Source organism: Mchenga conophoros, linkage group LG19 (assembly GCF_057382185.1).
Source record: "Mchenga conophoros isolate Kocher_MC1m ecotype Shallow Benthic linkage group LG19, M_conophoros_male_GT1.1, whole genome shotgun sequence".
Taxonomy (NCBI): domain Eukaryota; kingdom Metazoa; phylum Chordata; class Actinopteri; order Cichliformes; family Cichlidae; genus Mchenga; species Mchenga conophoros.
In genome coordinates, this window is record NC_140544.1 from 17,980,466 (window position 1) to 18,005,731 (window position 25,266).

At 41.0% G+C, this 25,266-nt stretch overlaps 1 protein-coding gene across 3 annotated transcripts in view; it reads left to right on the forward strand.

The window, feature by feature from the left end:
• pacs2 (phosphofurin acidic cluster sorting protein 2) overlaps positions 1-25,266 on the forward strand; it is a 69,765-nt gene that overhangs the window by 23,740 nt on the left and 20,759 nt on the right. For all 3 annotated transcript variants that reach the window (XM_085256553.1, XM_085256554.1, XM_085256555.1), the window contains exons 2-6: positions 21,679-21,766; positions 22,056-22,145; positions 22,943-23,068; positions 24,713-24,875; positions 25,166-25,239. In XM_085256553.1, the coding sequence (XP_085112679.1) occupies positions 21,679-21,766; positions 22,056-22,145; positions 22,943-23,068; positions 24,713-24,875; positions 25,166-25,239 (541 nt within the window). The remainder of the gene's footprint in view (positions 1-21,678; positions 21,767-22,055; positions 22,146-22,942; positions 23,069-24,712; positions 24,876-25,165; positions 25,240-25,266) is intronic.

A 25,266-nucleotide genomic window follows, 5' to 3' on the forward strand; every position in this document is an offset into this window, starting at 1 on the left:
AAGAGGTTTAAGCAGAAAGGCCCAGACTTACCTCTCCTGGGTCACCTCCTCCAGCTAAGTACGAGAGATGTAATCACTCCAGCAATTTCTGGGTCTTCCCCAGGACCTCTTCCCGGTAGGACATGGCTGAAACAAACAGGAGGCATTCCTTGTCAGATTTCCGAACCAGGGGAGAGTGGAGCTCTTCTCCTTGTCGCTAAGGGGGAACCCAGACCCCATTTAAAGGAAGCTTGTATCTGTTTGTTTGTATCTGTGATCTCACTCTTTTGGTCATTATCCAGAGTTCATGACCAGGTGAAGGTAGGGATGTAAATTGGCCGGCAAATCGCCACCTTTCACGTTCAGCTCTTTATCACAAAAGATTGTTAGAGCGTGCGCAACACTGCCAACGGTGGACCAGTTCATTCCTCAGTCTCACGCTCAACTCATGAGCAAGCGTGGGAATCCTGACCCAGAGTGGACACTCCACTTTTTTCCCAGCTGAGAATCACAACCACAGACTCGGAGCTCCAGTGTGAGCTGGAGGCCATGACTCGATTAAGCGAAAAAGTAGAGACGAGGTGCTGAGACCACCAAATCTGAAGCCCTCCACCCCACAGCTGCACCTCGAAAGTCTGTCGATAAAAGTTCTGAACAGTATCTGCGACCTACTCAAAGAAAATAAAACATAAAAATAGTTTTTTTTCCCATAAGTTTTTACTTTATTAATACTCTTTGCACAGATTTGTTCACCGTTTACATTTTTTCCCTGCAAATAACATACAGCTGTCCATTGCTGAGGTTCTTATACACTTAAACATGATTATTCAGTCCAAACAAGCTCCTTTTGTTACCTGTTAGACTGCAGATTGACTTGTTGAGTGGTTTGAGTGGATGGTTTTTTTTTTCTTCCGAAATTATTTTAGTTTTAATACGATCGCACAGGTGGTACTTATGTGTCAGAGAAAGAAAAGCGAATTGGAGCGATCTTCAACCATTTTCTTTCATCGTTGATGGAAAGTGCTGCTCTTAATGTTGTTACTAACTTTAAAAAAATGCATTTTCAGCAGACTGTTTTTATTACGCTGCCCTGTATTTGTGTGTCAGGAATTGACTGTCATTATGCTTTAAGAGGTTGTATTTATTAGGATCGAAATGTTATGTATTTGCACTGTCGGAAAAAGTATTTTTCTGGAATATCAAATAAAAAAATTAATAATAAAACACATCTTTTTTTGATGTAGGGTTGGATTTGACCTATGAGCTATGATTTTTTTTTTTTTAGTTTTTGCCCCCATCACTGCCCTAACACAAAGACTATATATATAGGTCGTTATCCTTGAGTCTCGCTGAGATTACAATCTCTCTTTCAAGAGGGCCTTGGACATAAGAACATAACAAAAAAAGAAAAGCACCTGAACCGATAGTCAGTTCAGACAAGTGACCGCAAACATGCAAATCATGTGCAGTAACAGATCATTACAAGAGCATTAACCAGACATTAAAAGTAGTCAAACCGACCCAAAGGCACAGACTGGTTACATTCTCGAATGTAACCAGTTCTGACAATTTCAGCTCTTTCTGTAGATTATTCCAAGAAATTGGGTCCACGTATTTAAAAGCAGGGTTTTTTTTGTAAAGCACAATGATGGGCAGCATCCAAACTCTCTAGGGACTGGTGAGGTGATTGATAAATTCTTAATAAAAAAATAATGGTAAAAATAAAAGCCTGCAGTGATCAAGCCCTTGAATGGTTTGGCTCTCTTTGCCATTTGAGAAAAACATGATTTACCTTCATTTAACACCAACTCAAGTAGAGTTAAATGAGATGGAACAACATCCATAGATCCAGATAATTCCGTCAGGGAAATTCAAGTGTAGCTCTCAAACAATAACGGTTAAATAAGGAGAGTTCACTTTAAAGAAGTGAGGTGGAGATGAGAGTTTGAAAGGGAGAATGACCAAGAGCACAGATTTAAACGACACAGAGTGGTGGCTGATTGGCTCTAAGAAGGAAGGCAAGAAGGTGATTGGACAACAGTAATGGTGTCAGTGTCTTCCTTGTGGAAATGATAAGAAAGCAACAAAACAAAAACTGAATAAAATAAATGGTAAACAATAAAAATCAGTTAGTTGTCTTGGAAGATAGTCATGACCAAGCTGTGAGTCTCTTGCACTGAGCAGGAACTTCCAGTAATAATAATTCTAATAATAATGATAATAATAATATATTTAATTTGTTGGCACCTTAAAAAAAACGACATATGGACACGTGTAGAACATTTCTCAAAACCTGTTTAATTTTTAATAATTAATGAGGCATTTCTTTCTGTGTGTAGTGCGTAGTTTCCTGCATTATTAGACACACAAAACAGATGCTGCACCTTCCCAGACTGTGGTTGGTAAGCCTTGTTAAGCCTGTGTCGGTGCAGACTCGCTGTTTGATGGTTAAGTAACACTTCCACAGAACTACTTGGTTTTAAAGAGCACTTAATTTGGTGGATCCTCCACTCAAAGCACAGAGTGAGTGTGTGGAGGGAGAGGCTCCAGGGGCCGGATTGGAATTGGGCCACAGGGAGGTTTAATGTTCCACAGGTGAACTTAATCAGACACTAACAATGGGAAGAAAACAACAGAGCCACACGAGGCAGTACCCTTAAAAAAAATGAAGCGTAAACCGTGGGTCCCTCCCATGTGACATTTTTGGTCTCTGACAGGTGAAAGGTGTGCGGTTGGTGCATCCGACAGTTGCCTTTCTTAAACTGCACACAGCATTCTCCAGCTGAGGAGTTGTGTTGGTGATTGCAGACTTCTTTCTCAATGAGTCATAAAGCTGGAGATGGGTTGAGTGTGACTAACTGAACGAGAGAGGGAGAGCATGATTACCTTAATGAAAGAAGGATGGGCTGACACAAGAGGACGTGGATTTTCCAGAATCCCGGGAGACGTGAGAATGTAGGTCAATCTAGCCCTGTGACATGCAGCATTTGTACACAGGGAGGAAAATCAACACTGCACGAGAGGCTGGGACAGGCAGGGACCTGGCCGTGATGTTCTCTAGAACATACGGTCGTATTTATGCCAGACCGGAGAATATCGAAAACAGTCAGATTTCCATTTGTTCCTAATCACAAAGAAAAATGTACCGACTGCAAAAAACCCCAAACAACTGCCATTGAAACAGTGTTCAGGACCTTTGGTCAGAAAGGACTGTGCAGAGGTAGATGGCAAACGAGTGAAAGGACAGGGGAGCGACATTTCTCCCTACTTCAGAATCAAATCTTTGGAGGGCTTCCACATTAAAACCAGATTTTAATACCAATAAAATATTAGTTATAGCTCATATTCCTAAATAAACTCGCATTTCATCCCTTTCAGCAAACATGAGTCGGAGATCATGGGACCCTCTCACTCCAGGGCCGGTTGGTAGGTTGGAGAATTAACAGGAGAATTACTGTAATCGGACTACAGAGCGCACCTGATTAAAAGCCGCATGCTCTAATTTTAGAAAGAAAATCAATTTTGTACTTGCACCGGATTTTAAGCTGTATGCGTTTCACTCGTAATATGAGATATTTACACAGAAATGTTACACGTGAGGATTTTTAACGTTTAATTTAATCCGTAAGGTAACATAAACGTGGTAACATAAACGTTATGGTAACATACAAAAATACATACTGCAAATGCTTTTTTTCCTCGAACAGCGCCTGTAACACGGCTACCTTTAAGTATACGTACGTATCAGTAACACACAATTACGTAGCTTATGGTTTTTTACGGAACAGTGCACAAACATTACGTCTCTTAACAACCGGTAAAAATATATACCGTATATATACTACTTATCAATTTTCTTGGTCGTTACCAGGCAAAATGTTTTTGGCCGCATGAAAAAAAAATGCATTAGCCGCACGTCAGTATAAGCCGCAGTGTTCACAGTGTGGGGAAAAGTAGCGGCTTGTGACCTGAAAACTACGGTAGGCCTACACGTTGTCTTGCTTCTTGTATTCTCTCGAAAGCTGTGTAATTACCAGAAAATAATACATAAATCCATGGTACCATGGATGAAACACCCAAAAAGGGGAAAAAGAGGAAAAAAATAAGAAAAAATGTTGTTTTTTTTTAACTGTTGCTACACACATACAGCAAGTTTAAACATGGAAAGTCACTGCGGCAGTGAAACGAGTGAGACATTAACACAATGCAGCTGAGCTCACATCGCAGAACAGTTATAATTTACAACAGGGTTCCACCGCAGCGGGTAGAAACCTTTCCTGTTCATGGTTAATAACCACCTAAAACTTCTCCAGCTGGCTTAGACACATTAGCCCATTGCAAACAAACAAGGCTGAAACCCTGATATCATCTCCTCGGTCAAAAAAGTCATTATACGACAGCAAAAACTGAACCATAGACAGACGGATGTTATTTGCACGTAGAATGGAGGTCAGGTCAGAACGTTTTTTACAACGCCTGAAATATAGATCACATTTTTCTTTAAATAAACATTTTTAGTTTTTTTTTTAATCATTTCACACATTTAAATTCTATTTTATTTTTATCTGATTGCTTGGACTCTTGCAATCATCCCCTCTGTGCCTGTGATGTCTGAATCATTTTGGAAAAGCTGCTAGAAAATTATTTGTGTGCAAACTTTCTCTTACTAGCAGGTGTAACAGTGAGGTCTATGCGCCCCTCCCTGAGCCTGGTTCCTTCCCACTGTCACCAAGTGGTTGCTCATAGGTGTCGTCTGTATTATTGTAGGCTCTTTATCTTGCAATATTAAGTGTCTTGAGGCGTCTGTTGTTGTGATAAAAATTGAATTGAATAATATCCTCTGTGTTTTGAACACTGTCCTCATACTGCACATTGTGTCTTCAGCTAAAAGCTCTGTGGGAATCTTTTTCCTGCAAAAATATAATTTTTATGCCTGTCAAACTGTTACATTTTGCATTTTCTTCACACATATTCATACTAAAAAATGAAAACAAGTGGTGCTAATAACAAAGTGTCTAAACATTTAACATCTAAACATGCAGTTTAAAATATTTTGTGTTGACACAACACAAGTTAGGTGTAGTCTTTATGCTTTAATGAGTCACATGTCAGGGTTAAATGATTTCGTTTGACCTTTGAAAACGTCAGGCACAAGGACTGAAAACCTTCGAAAGACCTTCATGAAGCCTGGAGAACTATTGATCAAGACCACTTTAGTATAATATGAGAAAGTCTGACTCCCTGGAAGTGAAATATAAGGATTTGTGCACAGAACTGCAAGTGCTTAAAAAATTAAATAAATGGATACCAATTATCTATAAATAGATAAATGGTTGAAACAGTCAAAAACCTATTGAACAGTACATAAAGTTACATGAATTACTCTGTAAATATAATGTACTGTTCTCCCTCCAAACTGCAGCAATAAAAATCCAAACTTTGACTTTTCAGCTGATTCAGTTGTGGTAGCATTGGTTTAATATGAAATCAGATGGATACATTTGAAGCATGATGGGTGTTGGAGCTTATCAGACAGGCCCGTGGGAGCATATCTAACAAAAATAGTTGGGAGTTACATGTTTGGATAACATTCTGCACCAAGACAGGATAAACCTCAGTGTAGCATCTGGTCACACTTTGTCCAATATTAGTTTTTTCCAAGTTTTTTGTAGATACTGGTACTTTCAGGATGTGTCAGTTTCCAAACAGATTTACTTTGATAAACATGCAACATAGGACACATAAATGCTGTAGTGAAATATATGATATCAGCTGTTCGCTTAAGCCTTTCACAGTGCTGGCTGTACTCATAGAAATGTCAGACCAGGAGAAGTGCATCAGTATGACACACATCAAACTGGCTCTTAATGCATTCCAGCCTGCAAAGCAGCGAGCACTCAAAATCATTGCTTACGCACACGCTCGCATGGTCTGCACTCTACTTTATTCATAACTGATGGCTGCCTGTTAACCTACATTAGACGCAGAGAAACAAAACAATTCCCTGGCAGGCCGGAAAATTCATGCTGCAAACTAAAGTGTCTGAATTAAAAAGGATTATCAGAGACTGTCCAACTGCCACTGCCATCAGTTTGTTTCCCATCAGTCCTGGGTTCATGCTTGCGCAGCTGTCGCATGTTTGGCTCGGTCTGCCTGCATGGAGCGGGCTAATGCACCAACTTTGCAGGCAGAAAATTTAAGACCCATGCACTTTATCTCCATCTAAAGATCATTAATTACCCTCCTGTATACAAGCAAACGGATACAGCATGCTTCCTCTGTGTCTTGAGAGCTCAGTAGTACATTGAACAACAGCCAAACTGCAGGTGAAACGCTTTTAAGTGTTGCTAATAAAAAAATGCTGCTTTATGCTGCAGAGGCAAGTCGTTCCCTTTGGCTCCCAGCTGTGAGTTAAATACTCATTTTATTAGTGAGGAAAGAATCCCAAACACGGATCAAATCCACACGCTGAGTAAAGACAGGAAAGAGCAATGACCGCTGACAAGTGTGGCTTCTTCTTTCCACCGCCGCCTGTAGATTCTCAAATATGATAAAACCTGAACAATTAATGGAATTAGAGTGTAATGAGATTATTTTTTATTAATAAATACTACCCTGGAGAATAACCCCAGATCAGATTTCAGTTTCTGAGGAAAAGACTGCGTTGTGAACTGGAAAGGAAAGGTTTTGTGGTACAATTTGGTGCAGTCTGCTTCGCTGGCTCAGCCAGCCTGAGGTTGGAGTGCTGAAGGTGTAGAAGAGCTGCAGCTATAGTGCTTTGTGCAGCTTTGAAATCCTTCTTTCTGCTCAATCCTGAAGTGTGAACATTACAAGGCTGGCTCAAGTCCATTATCAGTCCGACACATTCAGAAATTGGATTTTCTCTTAGTGATTGAAAGATGCAGAAAGCATGACACGGCCTGTGTCGTGTGATGAGATTGCCTGGCTTGTTATTTAAGAGTGAATTTGTGTTTCACCATAAAAAATTTCTGCACTGATGGGGAAAAATGATTCTCCACCGCTCCTCTAAGAAAAATATTGAGTTCTCTCCAAGCTTTTAATAAAAAAGCATACTGCTATATGGTAAACCCTTTACTTTGTCATTTGCTTCATGGTCTAAGACTCAGTTTCTACAAAAGCAGCATGTGGTACATTATTGTTGAAGCTGGATTGTATTGTATTAGCTTACACGTTGTATTAGCTTACACGAAGGCAGAGTACCCACTGTCTTGTAGAACCCACCAGACCCCTGAGATTGTTTCACTCATGAAATCAGAAATCTGATATTGTTACCTAATTCCTATATCATGCTCTACCATCTATTTTAAGTGCCTTGGTGTGTGGGTGGAATGTGGGGCAAAAGGGCAGGAAGTCACAGTGTGAAATAGGAAATCTCATTATCGATGCAGTTTGCTGCTCAATGCTGCAGAGCTCCCAGTGTCCAGTTGCTCAATTCACACTATTAACAGAAGGTGAAAATCCAGGAGTTGAAACTGAACCTCAAGTCTCTGCTGTTGTGCTCTTCCCTTGCCTCCGTGAGTGTGCTTTTTTTTTTTAAAAGAATTTAGTTTTAAAATGATTCCTTAAAAGAAATTATAGATTTTATTTCACTGAATCCATAACGCAATTATTTCTATCTTGAGATGCGGTTCTGAACACATAATAGAGCGGGACTCGGTGAAAGCAATGACACAGAAAAAGTCAGATACATTATGAAAGGAGCAGCTGGGGTTAGGACGGCTTGCAAAGTGGCTTGCAGAGCCTTTAAAAAAAAAGGGAGAGATACTTCTCTGAGCTGATCTGCCACGTTTGTACTTAACTTGTCTTTTGCCTGTTTAAGCTAATGCTGTGCTCGACTAAAGAAACAAAACATCAGCTTTCATTTAAATTCCAGTAAAATTTAAATGCTTTCCCGTGTAAAGATGCCAATATGCAGCTGCGTCTATTAATAAAATGCAACCTAGCTCCTTTTTGAAAGTTGCAAAGTGCTGTATATTCAGTTGTATAGTATTTGTTAGAGTTGTGCTTGAGAATTTTGTAAAAATTCTGAGTAACCTCAGTGTTTGCTGGCTTGTTGTTAAGTTATTTATAGTCTCGATTAAGGAGAAGAAGCTGGTTGATGAGCACCAGAACAGCAGTGACCCCCTGTTTCCATCCAAGGGGTCTGTGTGAGATGAAGGATTACAAATACCCCAGTATTTGGAAAAAGTAGAAGCCCTCTGCGAGAAGGGTTGAAGTCATTCCTTTCTCAGATGACTGAGGTCTTTTAATATCTGCTGGGCGATTTTCTGGATGTTTTATTAGTCTGTGGAGATCCTCTATGCTGTGGAGTGCTGGGCCAGCAGTCAGAGCAGCACACACCAGCAGACTGATCCTCAGTGCCAGTAATGTTGTGGGTGTGGAGCTTGACTGTGATGGCAGAGTCAGAAAGGAGCATGCTGTGCAAATTACAGACAGTATTGGACAATCCTTCACACCCTTTCCATAAAGTGCTGACCAGTTACTGGAGGATGTTCAGCCAAAACTCATTCCACCACAGAGTGGCAGTCACAGAAAACTAGCAATCACCTCCATAAATTAACTGAGCATTTCCCCAGAGCGTACACATGAAAGGAGTCATGCTGGCAGCATCTGATCAATCACAGTTATGTGTAAGTTCACTGGCAGAAGAGCAGCTGATGTTACAAATGAAGTAAAAAAAACTATACGAAGAGATTAAACACATAATACAGACTGAAAGCGACACAGCTGCTGCAGACAATGAAGAAGAGCTGGGGTGAGAGGAAGAGTGTGCAGTAGTTTGTGTAAATGACCTTTAAATTTGGTAAATATTTTTTACGATTGTTTGAAAGGCACTTCGGTTTTATTTTGAAATCCATGCTTTTATTTTGAAACAGGAAACTGGCACAAAACCGTTAAAGGGCTGTTAGTAACGTTTCTTTTAGGATATGATAAATAGTGTGCCTTAAAGTGAAAAATATGTACGTTTACTTTGCCAATTAGTACCTGGCTGACAGTGGCACAAGGTTTGTTAATGTTTTCTTTAACGGAATAAGTTACATGCAATCAAAATGTCGTTTAATAGAGTTTATGTTGTTAACCTTGACCTTAGTGAGGTGATATAATGAATTGAGTGATGTAAATTTGATGTATATGCTATATGTGAGCAGGAGAAATTTGTTTCCTTTGATGTTATGGTATTAATATTGCTGGTTTTGTTTTGCTCCTAGCTCTTACGGTGTCTTCACTGAATGTTTCAATAAAAACATTTCCAATAAAACCTCTGTGAAGCATCAGTATAAGAGACCATCATTCAGCCAGGGATGCTACAGTAAGAGCTTCAGCCTCACGAGTTTCACCTGACTGCCAAAGTCTATGATGAAAGAAGAGGGATTCATTGTGATGGTCTAAATGTGACACTCGCTCAAAATGGAAGCATCTCAGATATTAACTGCAGAAGCAGAAGGCTCAGATCAAATAAAAGACATCTGTCAAGCAAGCAAGGATGAGGAACTTCGCAGATCTGATCGCCCAAGAAATCCCACGGAGAAGATGCTTACATTTCAGAGAGAGGAGGCATACAAAAGGGAGAAGCGGCTCATGCACCTTTATGATCAATGGAAGATCCAGGCACGTAAGGCAAGAAATCAGCTAAAGCTAGACATTCCAGAAAGTGAAATCGCAGCTCTCATTGATATCTTAGAGAAATGCATGAATGATATTACGGACATTTATGTACAAATCAGAGATCACCTCACACCATCCAGTGAAACGAGACATCGTGTTGATGCATGTGAGGCCGTAACAAAGGACATTATTAAAATTGCATATGAAAGAATATCAGGCATAGACGAAGACTATGATAGTGAAGCAGTCAAAGAACGCCTTCGTGAGCTCCTTAACAGAGACTATGCTCATTCCATATATGGATCCACAGTTTCACCTCCAAGTCAACACACTATAGACTCCATTGTCGCAGTAAAAAGAGCAGATGCTGCAGCAGAATTAGCAGCAAAGGAAGCAGAATATGAGTTGTTATTGGCGGAAGGAAAACAAAAGGAAAGGATCCAGCTCTTAGTAGAGCAACAGAAAAGGGATCTTGAAGCTCAAAAACATGAACTAGAAAGACTAAGGGCTGAAAAGGATATAAGAGCAGCACGAGCAAGATTGTCAATTTACAACCAAGATGTAATGCAGGAGGGCAGCTTGTGCTCTGCTAACAGCAAACTAAGGAACCAGGAACATATGCACCCACATCAAGCTGTGTCTCTGGCTCCAGTTCAGCATCTCATAAGATTTCCAGCTTCACCTCCACAGACAGATGTGTCCCACTTAGCTCAAGCAGTACAAGACAGCATAGCCATGAACAGACTTCCAATGCCAGAGCCACCTGTATTCACCGGCGACCCAATCCAGTTCATTGAATGGAAATCTTCATTCATATCCCTCATAGATAAAAGGAACATATGTTCAGCTGACAAACTGCATTACTTGAGAAGATATGTGGGAGGTCCTGCACGAAAGACACTTGATGGTATCTTTTACAGGGAGGATGATGAAGCGTATAAGGATGCATGGGATCGCCTTAATAGCAGGTACGGTCAACCATTTGTCTTGCAGAGAGCTTTCAGAGAAAAACTAGCTAGCTGGCCAAAGATCCACTCAAAGGATGCAGAACAACTCAGAGCATTCGCCGACTTCCTACATGCATGTCAGCAAGCCATGCCTCATATTAAAGGGCTGGACATTCTGAATGACTGTGAAGAGAATCAAAAGCTGGTCCAAAAGTTACCTGATTGGGCAGCTTCAAGGTGGAACCGCAAGGTGACCCAGTTTATGAAGGACAGACAGGAATTTCCAGCCTTTCAGGACTTTGTCAACTTCATGTCATTAGAAGCAGAGATTGCCTGTAACCCAGTAACTTCCCTCCATGCATTACGTTTATCAGACTTACCTGCAGAGAAACATCATCTGAAAGAAAGGAAAAATAAATCTACTGTTCTCCATACACAGACACTTACAGAGAATGAGAAGAATGTACCATCCAAGACAAGCTTAAAGCCCCCTTGTACATTCTGTCATGATAACAAACACCGCCTACATAGTTGTCCAGAGTTTAAAGGAACGCCTCTGGAAGAGAAAAGAAAGTATGTAAGGGAAAACAAACTCTGCTATGGTTGTCTGAAACCAGGCCATAATGTTAAAGACTGCCGCCACAGACACTTATGTGATATCTGTAAGGGACGACACCCAACTTGCCTTCATGACGACAGATATTCCAACATGAATGCTGTGTTAGCCTCTAATCAGAATACAGACGAAGCAGTTACGACATTGTCTCTCAATACAGAGACTGAGCACACATCTACAACTACATCCATGATTTTGCCAGTCTGGGTTTCCTCTTCCAACAACCCAGGAATAGAAAGGCTTGTCTATGCTCTGCTTGACACCCAGAGTGACACTGTGTTTATTGATGAAGATGTTAGTCGTAGCTTGACAACCAAGACCTATCCTGTAAGGCTAAAGCTAACCACCATGATCGGAAAGGACACAGTAACACACAGTGAAAGAGTCTCAGGTCTCAGAGTGCGTGGCTATACCTCCACAAATCACATTGATCTCCCTCCTGCCTATACCAAAGACTGCATACCAGTGAATCGAAGGCACATTCCTACCAGTGAAACGGCGAGGCATTGGAATCATCTCAAAGCAATAGCAGATGATATTCCACCACATTTAGACTGTGAAGTTGGTCTTCTAATAGGTTATAACTGCTCACAGGCACTAGCACCAAGACAGGTCATCCTAGGAAGAGATAATGAACCTTATGCAGTCCGCACAGACCTAGGATGGAGCATCATAGGCTGCTCACCACCTCACCTTGAATCTCCTCCTGTCGCCAACATATGCCATAGAGTAACTGTCAAAGAGCTTCCTCCAGTGACGCCATCCGATGCCATTAAAGTACTTGAGTCTGACTTTAAGGACATCAGCAAGGACAGCAGAACAGTGTCTCAAGATGACATCCTCTTCCTCAATATGCTAAAGGAAAGCATTTACATGAACGCCCATGGTCACTATGAGATGCCTCTCCCTTTTAAAGAGAGACCCTACCTTCCCAACAACAAGCAGTTAGCTATCATCCGGCTCAACCATCTCAAACGAAAGCTGCTGAACAACAAGAACTACAAGACTCACTACGTAACGTTTTTGAATGAGGTAATTAAAAACAATGATGCTGAAGAAGTTCTCTGTGAAGAGAAGGAAGGTGAAACATGGTATATTCCACACCACGGAGTTTATCATTCCAAAAAACCAGAGAAGCTCAGAGTGGTTTTTGATTGCTCGGCTAAGTACAAGGGAACTTGCCTAAATGATCATCTCCTGTCGGGCCCAGATTTGACAAATACTCTAACTGGTGTTCTTATCAGATTTCGACAGAACCATGTTGCTCTGATGTGCGACATCGAAAGGATGTTTCATCAGTTTCATGTGCGCGAAGCGGATAGAGACTACCTACGTTTCCTGTGGTGGAAGGATGGGAACTTCAGTGTGGAGCCACAGGAATTCCGTATGAAAGTTCACCTTTTCGGTGCTGCATCTTCACCGGGATGTGCCAACTATGGGTTGAAACATCTCGCTAAGGAGAACGAGAGCCTGTTTCCTCTGGGCTCCCAATTCATTATGAGGGACTTCTATGTGGATGATGGTGTCACAAGCATAGCAGATGTAGATGAGGCTATTCAGCTTGCAAAAGAAGCCCAAAGGCTCTGTGCTATGGGTGGTCTGCGACTACACAAATTTGTGTGTAACAATGCGAAGGTGCTTGAGAGTATAGCACCATCTGAGCGTGCCACTGAAGTAAAGGCTCTTGATCTTGCCTTTAGTGATTCATCGCTGGAAAGAGCCTTAGGAATCCACTGGCACATTGAGTCAGACAGTTTCAGGTTTCATGCCCGTTTGAAGGACCAACCAGAAACCAGGCGTGGTATACTATCCACTGTTGCCTCTCTTTATGACCCACTTGGGCTTATTGCTCCTTTCCTGCTAACTGGGAAAAGGGTTCTTCAAGAAATGTGTAGGCATGGTACAGGTTGGGATGACCCACTCATCAGTAAACTGCAACCAGTCTGGAGATCCTGGAAGAGTGATCTGGCAAATTTGGATAAAATCACCATACCCCGATGCTATGTACCAGCTGACTTTGGAAAGGTCACAAAGAGAGAGCTACATCACTTCTCTGATGCAAGCACGTATGGTTATGGCCAGTGCTCATGTGAATGACATGTGAATGGAAATGGAACTGTTCATTGTGCTCTGATTATGGCAAAATCCAGAGTTGCTCCAATCAAAGCTGTGACCATCCCCAGGTTAGAACTGACTGCTGCTGTTGTATCAGTTGCAGCAAGCAATACTCTAAAGGAAGAACTGGGAATTTCAGGGATTGATGAATACTTCTGGACAGACTCCAAGGTTGTACTGGGGTACATTAACAACGAGTCACGTCGCTTCCACACATTTGTATCAAATAGGATTCAGAAAATACATCTCAGTACAACTCCTCAGCAGTGGCGATATGTTTCTACTGACAAGAATCCTGCAGACCTTGCTTCGAGAGGTTCTAGTGCAAGCAAGCTTCTGACATCGAACTGGTTTACTGGACCCAAGTTCTTATGGGAGAAAGAGGTATCACCAGAGGTAGAGGTAATCCCAGAAATCCCAGTTGGGGACCCTGAAGTTAAAAGGGTTCAAGCACTAAATTTGGAGTCTGCAGAACAAGTGACTCTTCCAGACCGCTTGTCAAAGTTTTCTTCATGGTGTAAGGTCAAACAAGCTGTTGCGCGACTTCTTCGCCGAACCAAGAGTGACAAGTCAACAAGTCACAGCACAGTTCAGGAGCGAGAGGATGCACAGCGCATCATTATAAGAGATTTACAGAAACGAGTGTATCGAGATGAGATCCAGCTACTTAGTAATGGCTTACAACTTTCACGGCAGAGTAAACTGTTTCGATTGGATGCCTTTCTTGACAAAGATGGAATCCTCAAGGTGGGAGGAAGACTGAAAAATGCATCTCTCCCTGCCTCTCAGAAACATCCAATGATCATTCCAAAGGACCACCACATAACGAGGATGATAATAGCTCATCATCATGAACAGGTTAAACACCAAGGAAGGGGTATAACCCTCAACGAGATCAGATCAAATGGATACTGGATCCCAGGAATGAACAGAGCTGTTGCATCTTATGTGCATCAGTGTGTCAAATGCAGGAAACTCAGGGGATCAGTGGAAGAGCAACGAATGGCAGACCTGCCATCTGAGCGGGTGGATCCATCTCCACCTTTCACTTATTGCGGAATGGACTGTTTTGGGCCATTTTTTACAAAGCAAGGGCGTAAGGTGAATAAGCGTTATGGTCTGCTTTTCACATGCCTTTGTTGTAGAGCAATTCACATTGAAATGGTGAATGATATGTCAGCAGATGCTTTCATTAATGGCCTCCGATGTTTTGTCTCCATAAGAGGAGCAGTACGACAAATAAGATGTGACCAAGGAAGCAATTTTGTTGGAGGTAAGAATGAAATGTATAATGCGCTGAAACAGATGGATGTCAATCATCTGACTGCATTCTTGGCTGAGAGGCAGTGCGACTTCATTATGAATGCTCCCCATTCAAGCCATGTTGGAGGTGTCTGGGAGAGACAGATCAGAACAGTAAGAAATGTACTTCGGTCCACTCTTTCACTCTCACCTGGAAGATTAGATGATGCCTGTTTGAGGACATTGTTTTACGAAGCAATGTCTATTGTGAACAGCCGTCCACTCACTGTGGATAACCTGAATGATCCAAATGGTCCAGAACCGCTGACTCCTAATCACCTACTCACTGTGAAACCGACTGGAGCCTTACCGCCTCCTGGGACGTTCATCAGAGAAGACATGTATGCTCGTAAAAGATGGCGCCATATCCAGTATCTAGCAGAGCAATTCTGGAACCGCTGGAGAAGAGCGTATCTCTCTAATATTGCCACTAGACAACGTTGGCATATTTCTAGAAGGAATCTGAAAGTTGGTGACATAGTCATCGAAAGGATGGATGATCTGCCACGGAACGAGTGGAGATTAGCCAGAGTTGAAGAAACAGTCGCTGATAAAGATGGGCTTGTGAGGAAAGTTAAGATTCGTCTTGGAGACCAGAAAATGAAAAGGGAGGGTCAATGTTCTGGCAAGCCATCTATAGTTGAACGGCCCATTCAGAAACTGATCTTGCTTTAAGAGGCTGTCTAAGACAATGACTATATCCTTTATTGTATGAAGACTTGTGGACATTACCTGCAGGCTCATGCATGGATAATTCTTTGTTTTCGTTATGTAAAAGGCCTTGTGGTTCAGGTCATTTGTTTTTAAAAATCATTTGTGTTATGGTTCTCCCTTTTGTTAAAACACTCATGATTTGGTGGGAGTGTAAATGACCTTTAAATTTGGTAAATATTTTTTACGATTGTTTGAAAGGCACTTCGGTTTTATTTTGAAATCCATGCTTTTATTTTGAAACAGGAAACTGGCACAAAACCGTTAAAGGGCTGTTAGTAACGTTTCTTTTAGGATATGATAAATAGTGTGCCTTAAAGTGAAAATATGTACGTTTACTTTGCCAATTAGTACCTGGCTGACAGTGGCACAAGGTTTGTTAATGTTTTCTTTAACGGAATAAGTTACATGCAATCAAAATGTCGTTTAATAGAGTTTATGTTGTTAACCTTGACCTTGACCTTTATGTGTAGTTGTAAGTTAGTGAGGTGATATAATGAATTGAGTGATGTAAATTTGATGTATATGCTATATGTGAGCAGGAGAAATTTGTTTCCTTTGATGTTATGGTATTAATATTGCTGGTTTTGTTTTGCTCCTAGCTCTTACGGTGTCTTCACTGAATGTTTCAATAAAAACATTTCCAATAAAACCTCTGTGAAGCATCAGTATAAGAGACCATCATTCAGCCAGGGATGCTACAGTTTGACATTAAGAGTGCTGAATGAATGAGTGAGCAATTTAAGTGCTTTGGTCAGTGAGACTGGAGAAGAGATGCCAACTGCCTAAGTTAACAGACTTATCAAGATCACAGCCTTATCTTTAAATGACAGGAGAATCTGATGGATTATAAATTGAGGATTTCATTAAACTAATGTCTAAAGGACAGTTTTAGTTTTTATTCTTTTGATTGCAGCCCTGAGAGCAATAAAAGATAAATATCAAATAGACTACACTTTAATTCTGTGTGCAAATTGGGTATAAGATCAGCACCTGGAAATAGGTACTCTGTTTTAGGATGACATGTTAATGCTTAGAGGAGTGGGTGGTAAAATCCATCTGTACTATCCACACACAGAAGTCAGAAAGATCCTCCAGGATATTTAATAATTTTCAATTAAATGTTATAAAGTTCATAGATACGTATCAGCCAGAACCTTCTTCAAGGACAAGATTTACAACTATACAAACAGAGCAGTTATAGAGTACTGAGATAGATACTGCACATATCTTGAATAAGACATTGTCATGGCAACAATAGATGCAAACTGAGCAATGTAGCTAAAACGATGGTATTACACTAAGTGGTTTTAACATCTTTCCATCTGAAAATGTGATTTTCTGTCCACTATGCAGTATCAGGGTCTTTATCCTGTTATTTTGCTCCTTTATTCTTTTTTTAACAGGGTAGGTTCAGTGATCCAAATGAAAAAGTTCATGATTCATAATAGACACATTTCAGGACATTTCTTGTAGTGTGTGGTATCAATATGATTCTGTCCTGTTTCACCAGTGAATGGTGTTTATTTTCAGTGACACCAAAACAAATTCCTGTCGGAGTGTTGCTGTTGGCAGAAGAAGCAAATGTGATGGTGCTATCACAGCACCACACTGGGCCCGATGCTAATTCCCTCTGCCAGAGCATCTGTGCCGAGCTTGGCCACTGGATCGGGATTTGGCAGGCAACGCTCGAGGCAGCAGGCCGTGTGTTTCTTAAGGCCGGAGTCTCCCCTGGGGTGACAGAGAGGGGACAGAACAGGGAACAGGTTTCTTTGCTCCAGCGCCAGCAGCACGGCTGTGTGTGAGCACGAGTGTCGATGTGTGCACTCACTTGCGGGAGATGGCGAAGTGGTGGGAACGCCTTCGAGTTCAATGCAGAGTGAAAAAGGCAGCAGCTGCTGAGTGAAACGCCAGCACTGTGCATTGTTGTCATATATTGTTCTTTGGAACAGTGAAGCTGTTCAGGCTGAGTCGGATACTCCTCACGGCCTCACCAACTTTTACAGCCTTCAAGCAAACTAATGGAAGCTTCCTGGAGTTATGTTATTGGTAAAACCACTGTATTAATATTAATTATCAATTAACATTATTAAGTCCGGTGCAATTGTCGATTTTCTTTATGTCTTTACAACATATGACATTCAGAAATTATAAAAATGACGTCTATCGTTTTTCCTTGTTAGCATCAATGACCAGTAACTTGGAAGCTTCCCTCTGAAAGGGCAATTATCAGATCATGATTTACAATATGTTACAGTGCTTCACTGTTAAAGGCTTCCTGAGAGTCTGTGCACTGCACAGAAACAGAGCTATTAACCTTTTTAGTCCTGGCTTCATACTCAACTGAATGAAATTATGCACTTAACATTCAAGGCTGAGCTGACGACAGTTTCTCCTGCCCATACGTCACAGTGTTATAGCACAGAGCGGTAATGGGATTGCATAATGTAAAAATGGCCCAATTAACACTAAAGTGGACAAAGTGAATGGTAACGTTTACGTCTTCATTTAGATTTACTGCTTGACATCTTAAGTGCTGCATTTTTGTTGGCTTTGTAGTAATAGGTTTGCAGTTTCAGGCCTAAGAAGATGCCCGCTCCAGTCTTTCTTTTCTGTCTTTTTGTTTAGTTTTGTTCTGCGATGGGGGGAAAACATGGATGAGCAGAACATCAGACATATGTAGGCGGTACCACAGATGTCTCGTACCAGGCTACATGGAGTTTGCTCAGGCAGAGATGGGAATTATGCGAAAATAAATACAATACATTTTCTTAGGAACAACACAATGTTGTCATATAGTATCTAACGTATAGAGCAAAAGTCATTAACCACCCCTCATTTTTATCATTTCTTTGATTGAATCTCTGAAAACTATCAAAGATAACAGCTTGACAGACAGAAAATATTATTATTTCAAAAGCACGGTGATTCCAAAAGAAGTATTAGTCAAAAGCTTGGCATATGTTTGTAGAGTGTGCAGGGTGACTTTAAATTTTTAATGAAACTGGACAAGTGGAGGAAAAAAGAAGTGGCAGACAAACAAAAAAACTATCTGCAGCAGGTGAACGGTATCTAAAAGTCATGTCCTTAAGAAACAGAAAATAAAAACCACAGGACTCAAAAGGGATGCTGTCAACAAGAAGCCATTCTTAAGGTAGGGAAAGGGGGGGAACGGTCGATTAATGCCAAATTATAACAGAACAGTTTTTGCCTTATATACTGTATTTCCACATGTGTTAGCACATTTTAATACATATTGCACCTATTTCCCGTTTTTATCCCAAAATATAAAGAAATGGGGGTTGTCCAAGTATTTGCATAGTACTGTATATAGATGGGTATATTTGGTACACTTTTTTCAGATTCGATGCAATCCAATGCAACAGCTGTGCAATAGATTCTACATTTGCAAAGCTTATACATTTTCACTCCACTGCTTAGTGAAAGGGCCAAAAATGTGACCACTGTTACTCAGCGAAGAAAGTCAAACAAACGTCAGAGGGTTGTTTGACCAGTCGTGTGATATCAGTGGTTGACTTTAGTTCCATTAAGTAGATTTGACCCCAATGCTGCAAAATAGGACAAAAAAGCCAAATGTGCAGTCTGTGCAGCAGGTATCATTCAGCTGTCAGTGCCTACTCAAATCAACATCTAGACACCTATAGCATAGCTCAGACACATGCTGTTGTTGGCTTGGGACCAATGGGAACAGGGTAGAATACAAAACAGGAGTACAAGAATGCTGCATATTGTCTGTGTGTGAGGCAGCTCGCACACAATGCGAGCCTTCATTTGGTTTGCTTCCATTGTGCCTGGGATTTCTTGGGTCCTGTCTCAGCTGAAGAACAGAAAAGTCTTCATTCAGCCTGCTAGGGCTTCTTCAGACCTGCCATTGTCGTGGCATCTCGTCTCTCTGTCGCAGTGTTTTCCTTTCCCTCGAGGATGATTGATACCTCTCCGCTGCAGAGACACGACTTTATAATTGTCGCTCAGCAGACTGTGCGGTTTGGAAGCTTCTGACTAATACCGGTGCCGCCTCACCTCTTCGTTTCCTGTTCTCAAAATAGGAAAGTCAGAGAGGATTGAGATTACTTACAAGGTCAATGAGGCTGTCTTGCTAAACGATACTGAATATGGTTGATGGTTTAATAATGCAGTCGCCTTGGACTTTCACTCAGACATTTCTCTCTTCCGTGCCTCCCATGGCTGTTTTAACCAACAAAACTTGGTGAATAGCTACTTTTACTCCTGAATGCACCCGAATAATTTAGGAGTGATGTCATTCGAAGTAGCAGCACTGTGAACACACTGTTTAATTTTGCCGTAAAAAGGAGAGCCAGATGATAAATGGTTGACCTCCAGACTGAGCCTGCTCTGAATGATTTAGTCAAAGCAGCCAAAGTGCCTCGAAAGAATGGCTCCTTTAGGGGGAAAAAACACAGACACACACACACAAAACTTTTCTTCTTCTTACGTTTTCTGAGGAAGTGCCTGAAAAAAGTCGTGACAGGCTTGTTAAAGCAGCCCCCCCTCCTCAACACACACCACCCTAACAATGCTACCCCGCCACTGTTCTCCTTCACTGTTGCTCTTCTGCTCTACTGGTTGATGACGACTAAGAGGATTTAGCTCAGCCTGCTGCAAAACCCTTGGTTCCCTTCAAGTTAGACTAAGAAGTGTAGGAAAATGTTCGTGTGAACTTCACTTTCAGTTAGATGGGATTTTCTTTTGTCGTTATTCTGAACGGAGATCACTTTTAGGTGCTCACGGGCCACTTCTGGTCACATGTTTGATTGCAACCTCGAAATTAATTAAAAAGCCAAAGTTCCTAAATGTGTATATTTGGTTGACACTTGGATCAAATAGAAGAGTAAGGGGCTCATAATACCCGCTATCCGGCTTACATCAAAATAATATCACATTAGCTGTTATAAGCCGCCGTGTCTGCCGGTCGTGCACGTCTCGATTTCAGACAAATTTTACACATCAGCACTGGAAGTGAAAACCCAAAGCAAAGACATACTTTTGCAACACCTCCCTCTGCATAATCTGTGAATCCCCGAGTTTCTGTACTGATATGTCATTAAATCTGTGGTAAAAATCAACATGATCATACACTTGTGTCTAATGTACACTGTATATAATGGCAGCTAATCCCCCACTCTAGAAAGCTACAGCTCTAAGAAGACTTATTAATATTTGCAGGAGTGCCTATTATGCAGGAGATGTCCATTAAAGTCAAAGTTAAAGAGTTCTAAAAGAAAAATGTCAACAGAAGTTTAAATGAAAGTCTTTCTGGCAACATGGCCTAAAGGCAGTTTTTTTTTTTCTTCTTCTCTTCTACTAAATGTGTCAATGCTACAACCCACAAACGTTTCTACAGAGTCTCAGGAGGTAGAGTGGGTCGGTGGCTCGATCACGCCGGCAGCATCTTTGGGCAAAATACAGAGGATCCTTTCTGTTTCGAAAATGGGAAATTTTTGAAACGTGTTCAAACAAACATGGAAAAACAGTGTGACATTATTTTTCTGTGTTCATAAACCTATTAGTTTTGGCACGATCCCCAACACCACTGGGTCCAATGTAGCCCCAAACAATGACAGAGCTTCAACCAGACATTCACGGTCTCTCCTGACCTCCTCCACACACATATTGATAACAATTAATAGGTCAGGAGAGTTAAAATTTGGATTCAAAAGACCTGTTTCCATCATTGGAGTCCACTTCTTGTGTAATCTGGCATACGTCAGCCATAAAAATAGCTACTTGAAAGCCACTGAGACAATTTCTGATGAGGCTTTATTGAACACTAGCTGGATCAACTGAAGGGCGGGATGAATCTTGCACGTCTTGTGTTAAGTCTTTACTGGATTTTTTCCTATTCCTTTAATGACATGAATATTAGATACTGTTCATTTGCTGGAGATAGCTCTTTGGGAATCATCTTAGTGCAAAAATCTTATTTTTATGCCTGTCAAACTGTGTTATGTGTTGCATTTTTTTTAATAGTTAGGTGCAGTTTTTATGCTTGAATGAGTCACAGGTTATACGACTGATCTGAAAATAAGATAAAAAGCAGCCGGTGTTCAAAGAAAAACTTTGATAGACCATCAGAAAGCCTGGGGAACTATAAATTACAAGAAAATCTGACTCCATGGATGGAAACCTGAAGAAGTAAAGGGTGGCTCGAGACCTTTGCGCAGTTCTGTACGTGTTCTGTGCAATTGTTGGCCGTCATCTCTTTTCCTGAGCGTGTTTAGTAAACTCACCATCTGGGTTGTTGTGAATGACTCATGTGTTTGTGCTTATTAAAAACACCCCAGCAGTACTAAACTAAACATGTTTTCCTGCCTTCATCTCTTTCTGCGTGTCTGTGTTTAGATTGTGCAGTCTGACCCTGAAGAAGCTGGTCGTCATGAGGGAACTTGATAAAGAGCTGATTTCTGTGGTCATAGCAGTAAAAATCCAGGTACGCTCTACATACAGTTATAAACACAACACAACAGAATGTGGTTTGTGTGTCCTGGTTGAGGTAGTCATGTTGATTGATCTCATTTTGGTCACTTAAAGAAATGTTTTGTTTTAAATGGTAGTACGCATCATTTTAGGTCCTTCATATGCACACTCTATAAAGTGTTGCAAAGTAAGTAGCAGCTTTCAGAGAGAGTGCATACTTTCAGCACATAGTGCTCATTAAATGAAACACCAAAGGGTTAGTATTTTTAAAATTATTTAAATATTCATGTGTGTTTTTGCAGGGCTCCAAACGGATTTTAAGGTCCCATGAGATTGTGCTGCCACCCAGTGGGTCTGTGGAGACTGATCTGGCTCTCACCTTCTCGCTGCAGGTAAAGGAGAAAAAAAAAAATCATCACCTTAAAAAAAACAACAATGAGAAAACTCAAACATATGTTCCCAAATAAACCATATGGGAACAGGTCTTAACTCTGCATTTGTTCTTCTTCTCCGAGGTAACATCATTGTTAACTATGCGTGGGATGAGGTTTATTGCCATAGTTGCCATGGTAACACAGTTCCATTATAGATCATTTTGAGTATTGTAAGAAATGAAGAAATGTATTTTCCGCAGTGCTGAAAGCATGTATTAGTCTTTGAGCGTGCACAGATATTAAGCCTGGCAACAACAAAATCTGCATCAATTTGTGCACGCACACGCGTTCACTACAAGCTGGAGGCTGAGGCAAACTTTAATGGCGTGTCTCTGGACTATTTTCAGTCAGCTCGGTTTCAAAAACAAACCCACAGGGTGATGAAGAGGCAGATTAGGCGACTTTTAATTGAGGATGTTTGAATTGCTCGTAATGCAGTAATTAGCATTTGTCATTTTAAGTGAACAGTTCATCAGTTTATGATTATGTGCAGCTGACTCGAAGGAAAACTACAGCACCTCTCTAATGAAGGAACTGTCCCGCAGTGCTCCAGTTTGCCTCGCTGATGGTTTTGAACACCAGTGCTGGCTTTTTCTATGTATTTGTTTTTGTTTTTTTGTCTTTTTATGGACTTTGAGTGAAATATAGAATATCAACAGACCTTTGCTCAAATCTATACTCCAAGCTGTGGGTCCAAGTATGAATGAGTAACTTACACTTTTTCCTCCTTGTTTTCCTGTTTCTCTCACACTCAGTACCCACACTTCTTAAAGCGGGAAGGAAACAAGCTGCAGATCATGCTCCAGCGGCGGAAAAGATACAAGAACCGAACCATTTTAGGCTACAAGACTCTCGCGATTGGATCTATCGATATGTCAGAGGTACAGTCTTGCCCTGCATATATGCTCATGTTCTTCGCCTCAAGTGTTAACAGTGGGTTCAGGAGCTCTGCTGCACTTGTGTTCTGAAGACTCTCTTTAATAGCAGAAAAGTGCCGGTCATTTTTCTACCATCGTGCCAAAACACTTAAAACACTTAAAAATAAGTAATAATTGAAAGCCTTAAATTATCCTTAACATGTCCCTCTGTGTGGATACAGTTCTTTTTTTCCCCCGTTTCAACCCAGATTATGATTTTTATTAAATAAATACACATTTTATTGTTGTTCAAATTAGAGGCTTATAAGTTCTAATAAAAGTATCTTCTGAATTAGGGCTCATAACCCAAAGAGATGTTGGGCAGCTTTTTGTGCTCATCCAAAAACCAAGTGACTGATTATGAGCCCTTGGCACAGACTTGTAAAAGATCCTGTCCTATATAGACTCTCAAACTTAAAGAAACACACAGCGACCTCAAATCTCAAACCACAAGTCAAGCTGTTGGTGTTGTTGTTGCGTTGGTTGTCTGTGGTCATTCTCTTTGCAGTGGTTTGGCTTTTACTTTAATAAATTTTGTGTCTTTGTTGTTTGCAAGTCATTTTGTGCATTGTGTTGTTGTTTGTAGGCATTTTTTAGTTTCTTTTTGTGTTTATGGTGAGAATTTATAGTCAGTTTTGGATTTCTTAGCAGTTTTTTTTTAAATAATTTTGAGTTTCTTTGCTGCTGCTTTGAATTATGCTGAGGCTGAGTACAGTAATATATCATATCTTTGTCATGCCTTGTACCTCGTTGTGGTAGTGAACAGCTGCTTCACAGACTCTGTACTGAATGTTGTCCAGCAGGCCTGTTTTTTTCCCCCCATCTTTTCAAAATCCAAATAAAAAGAAGGTAACTTCTCTTTGAAAATTTTCTGTAACCACCATGAAGAAAATTGACAGTTTAATAGCAATAACACAGGTTTAATGCATTTATTCTCTTATACTTTTAGTAGATGAATCTTTTATGTTTTAGGTGCAGTTCCATGATCTTTGCATAAGATATTAAGCATTTGTAAAATCATCAAACATATGTACAGCGGCATCAGAAAGACGCTAAAAATGGAGGAAAAAATAGAAACAGGCTTTTTGTGTTTTAAGAAAACCTTGAAGACACAAATGAATGGCTTGATTTCACTGCACATGATGCTGATCCACCAAGCAGTTCCCATTTGGCTGACAAAGCTCAGCGGAGCTTATTAAGGTCACATCTCGGCAGCTGAGAGAAGGATAAAAAAAGCATTAATGCAGCTGAGATTGGGGGGGGGAAAGAAGAAGCACAGAGCTGTACTGACTCGAAAGAAAGAAACAGTCCCTACAGTTTCAGCTAAAGGATTTAAATCTGTGAACAAAACCTACCACATAGGATACAGTGTAAGCTGCTGCAAGGGGATGTATGCAGTCTCGTGAGACTGTTGGAACAGAAAGGATCGGTCTGATTTTCAGCAGTATTGTCCTTAAGTGACCTGGGTTTGTTCTCTGCTTAGGTGCTGTGGAAGAAGGCATTTGACCTTCAGCTGTTTGTGTGAAGCCTCTTAGGTAGTGTAGTACCTGCAGGAGGTGACTGAACTGGGCATTTCCTCTCTCGCTCATGATGTTTGGCCTCTCGCAGGTGATGCAGCACCCGACAGAGGGAGGCCAGGTTCTGCCTCTCTGCAGCAACCAGAAAGACATGCTTGGAAAAGTGGCAGAGATCTGGATCTTTTCCCTGTCCAGTCAGCCAATAGACCATGAGGAGGCAGCCCTGCAGGGGGGACAGAAGATCAAATGCTCTGGTATGCTTTGCTTCTCATTACCCCTGATGCTCTGAGGCAAAAACAGCGTGACGCCATCGCAATCACCTAATATGCTTGATGAGTTAAACAGAGTGGCGTTTCACAGGGTTTAGAGTGTTTTTTTCCCCCACTTCTCTTTCTCTAATCACCATGAAAGCAATAAAATCCAGGTAGCATGCAACATCATGCATATATTTAGAAACTGGCTGGTTGTCAAATTTTAAAGGGGTCATCGAAAAATGTATGAAGCATCTTCTACACTCAGTCTTTAATCTGCCTGCTGTCTCCAGATAACTACTCAGAAGAAGAGTACGAGAGCTTCTCCTCAGAGCAGGAGGCCAGCGATGACGCCGTGCAGCCACAGGTGATTTTATTTATTTGTTTATTTTTA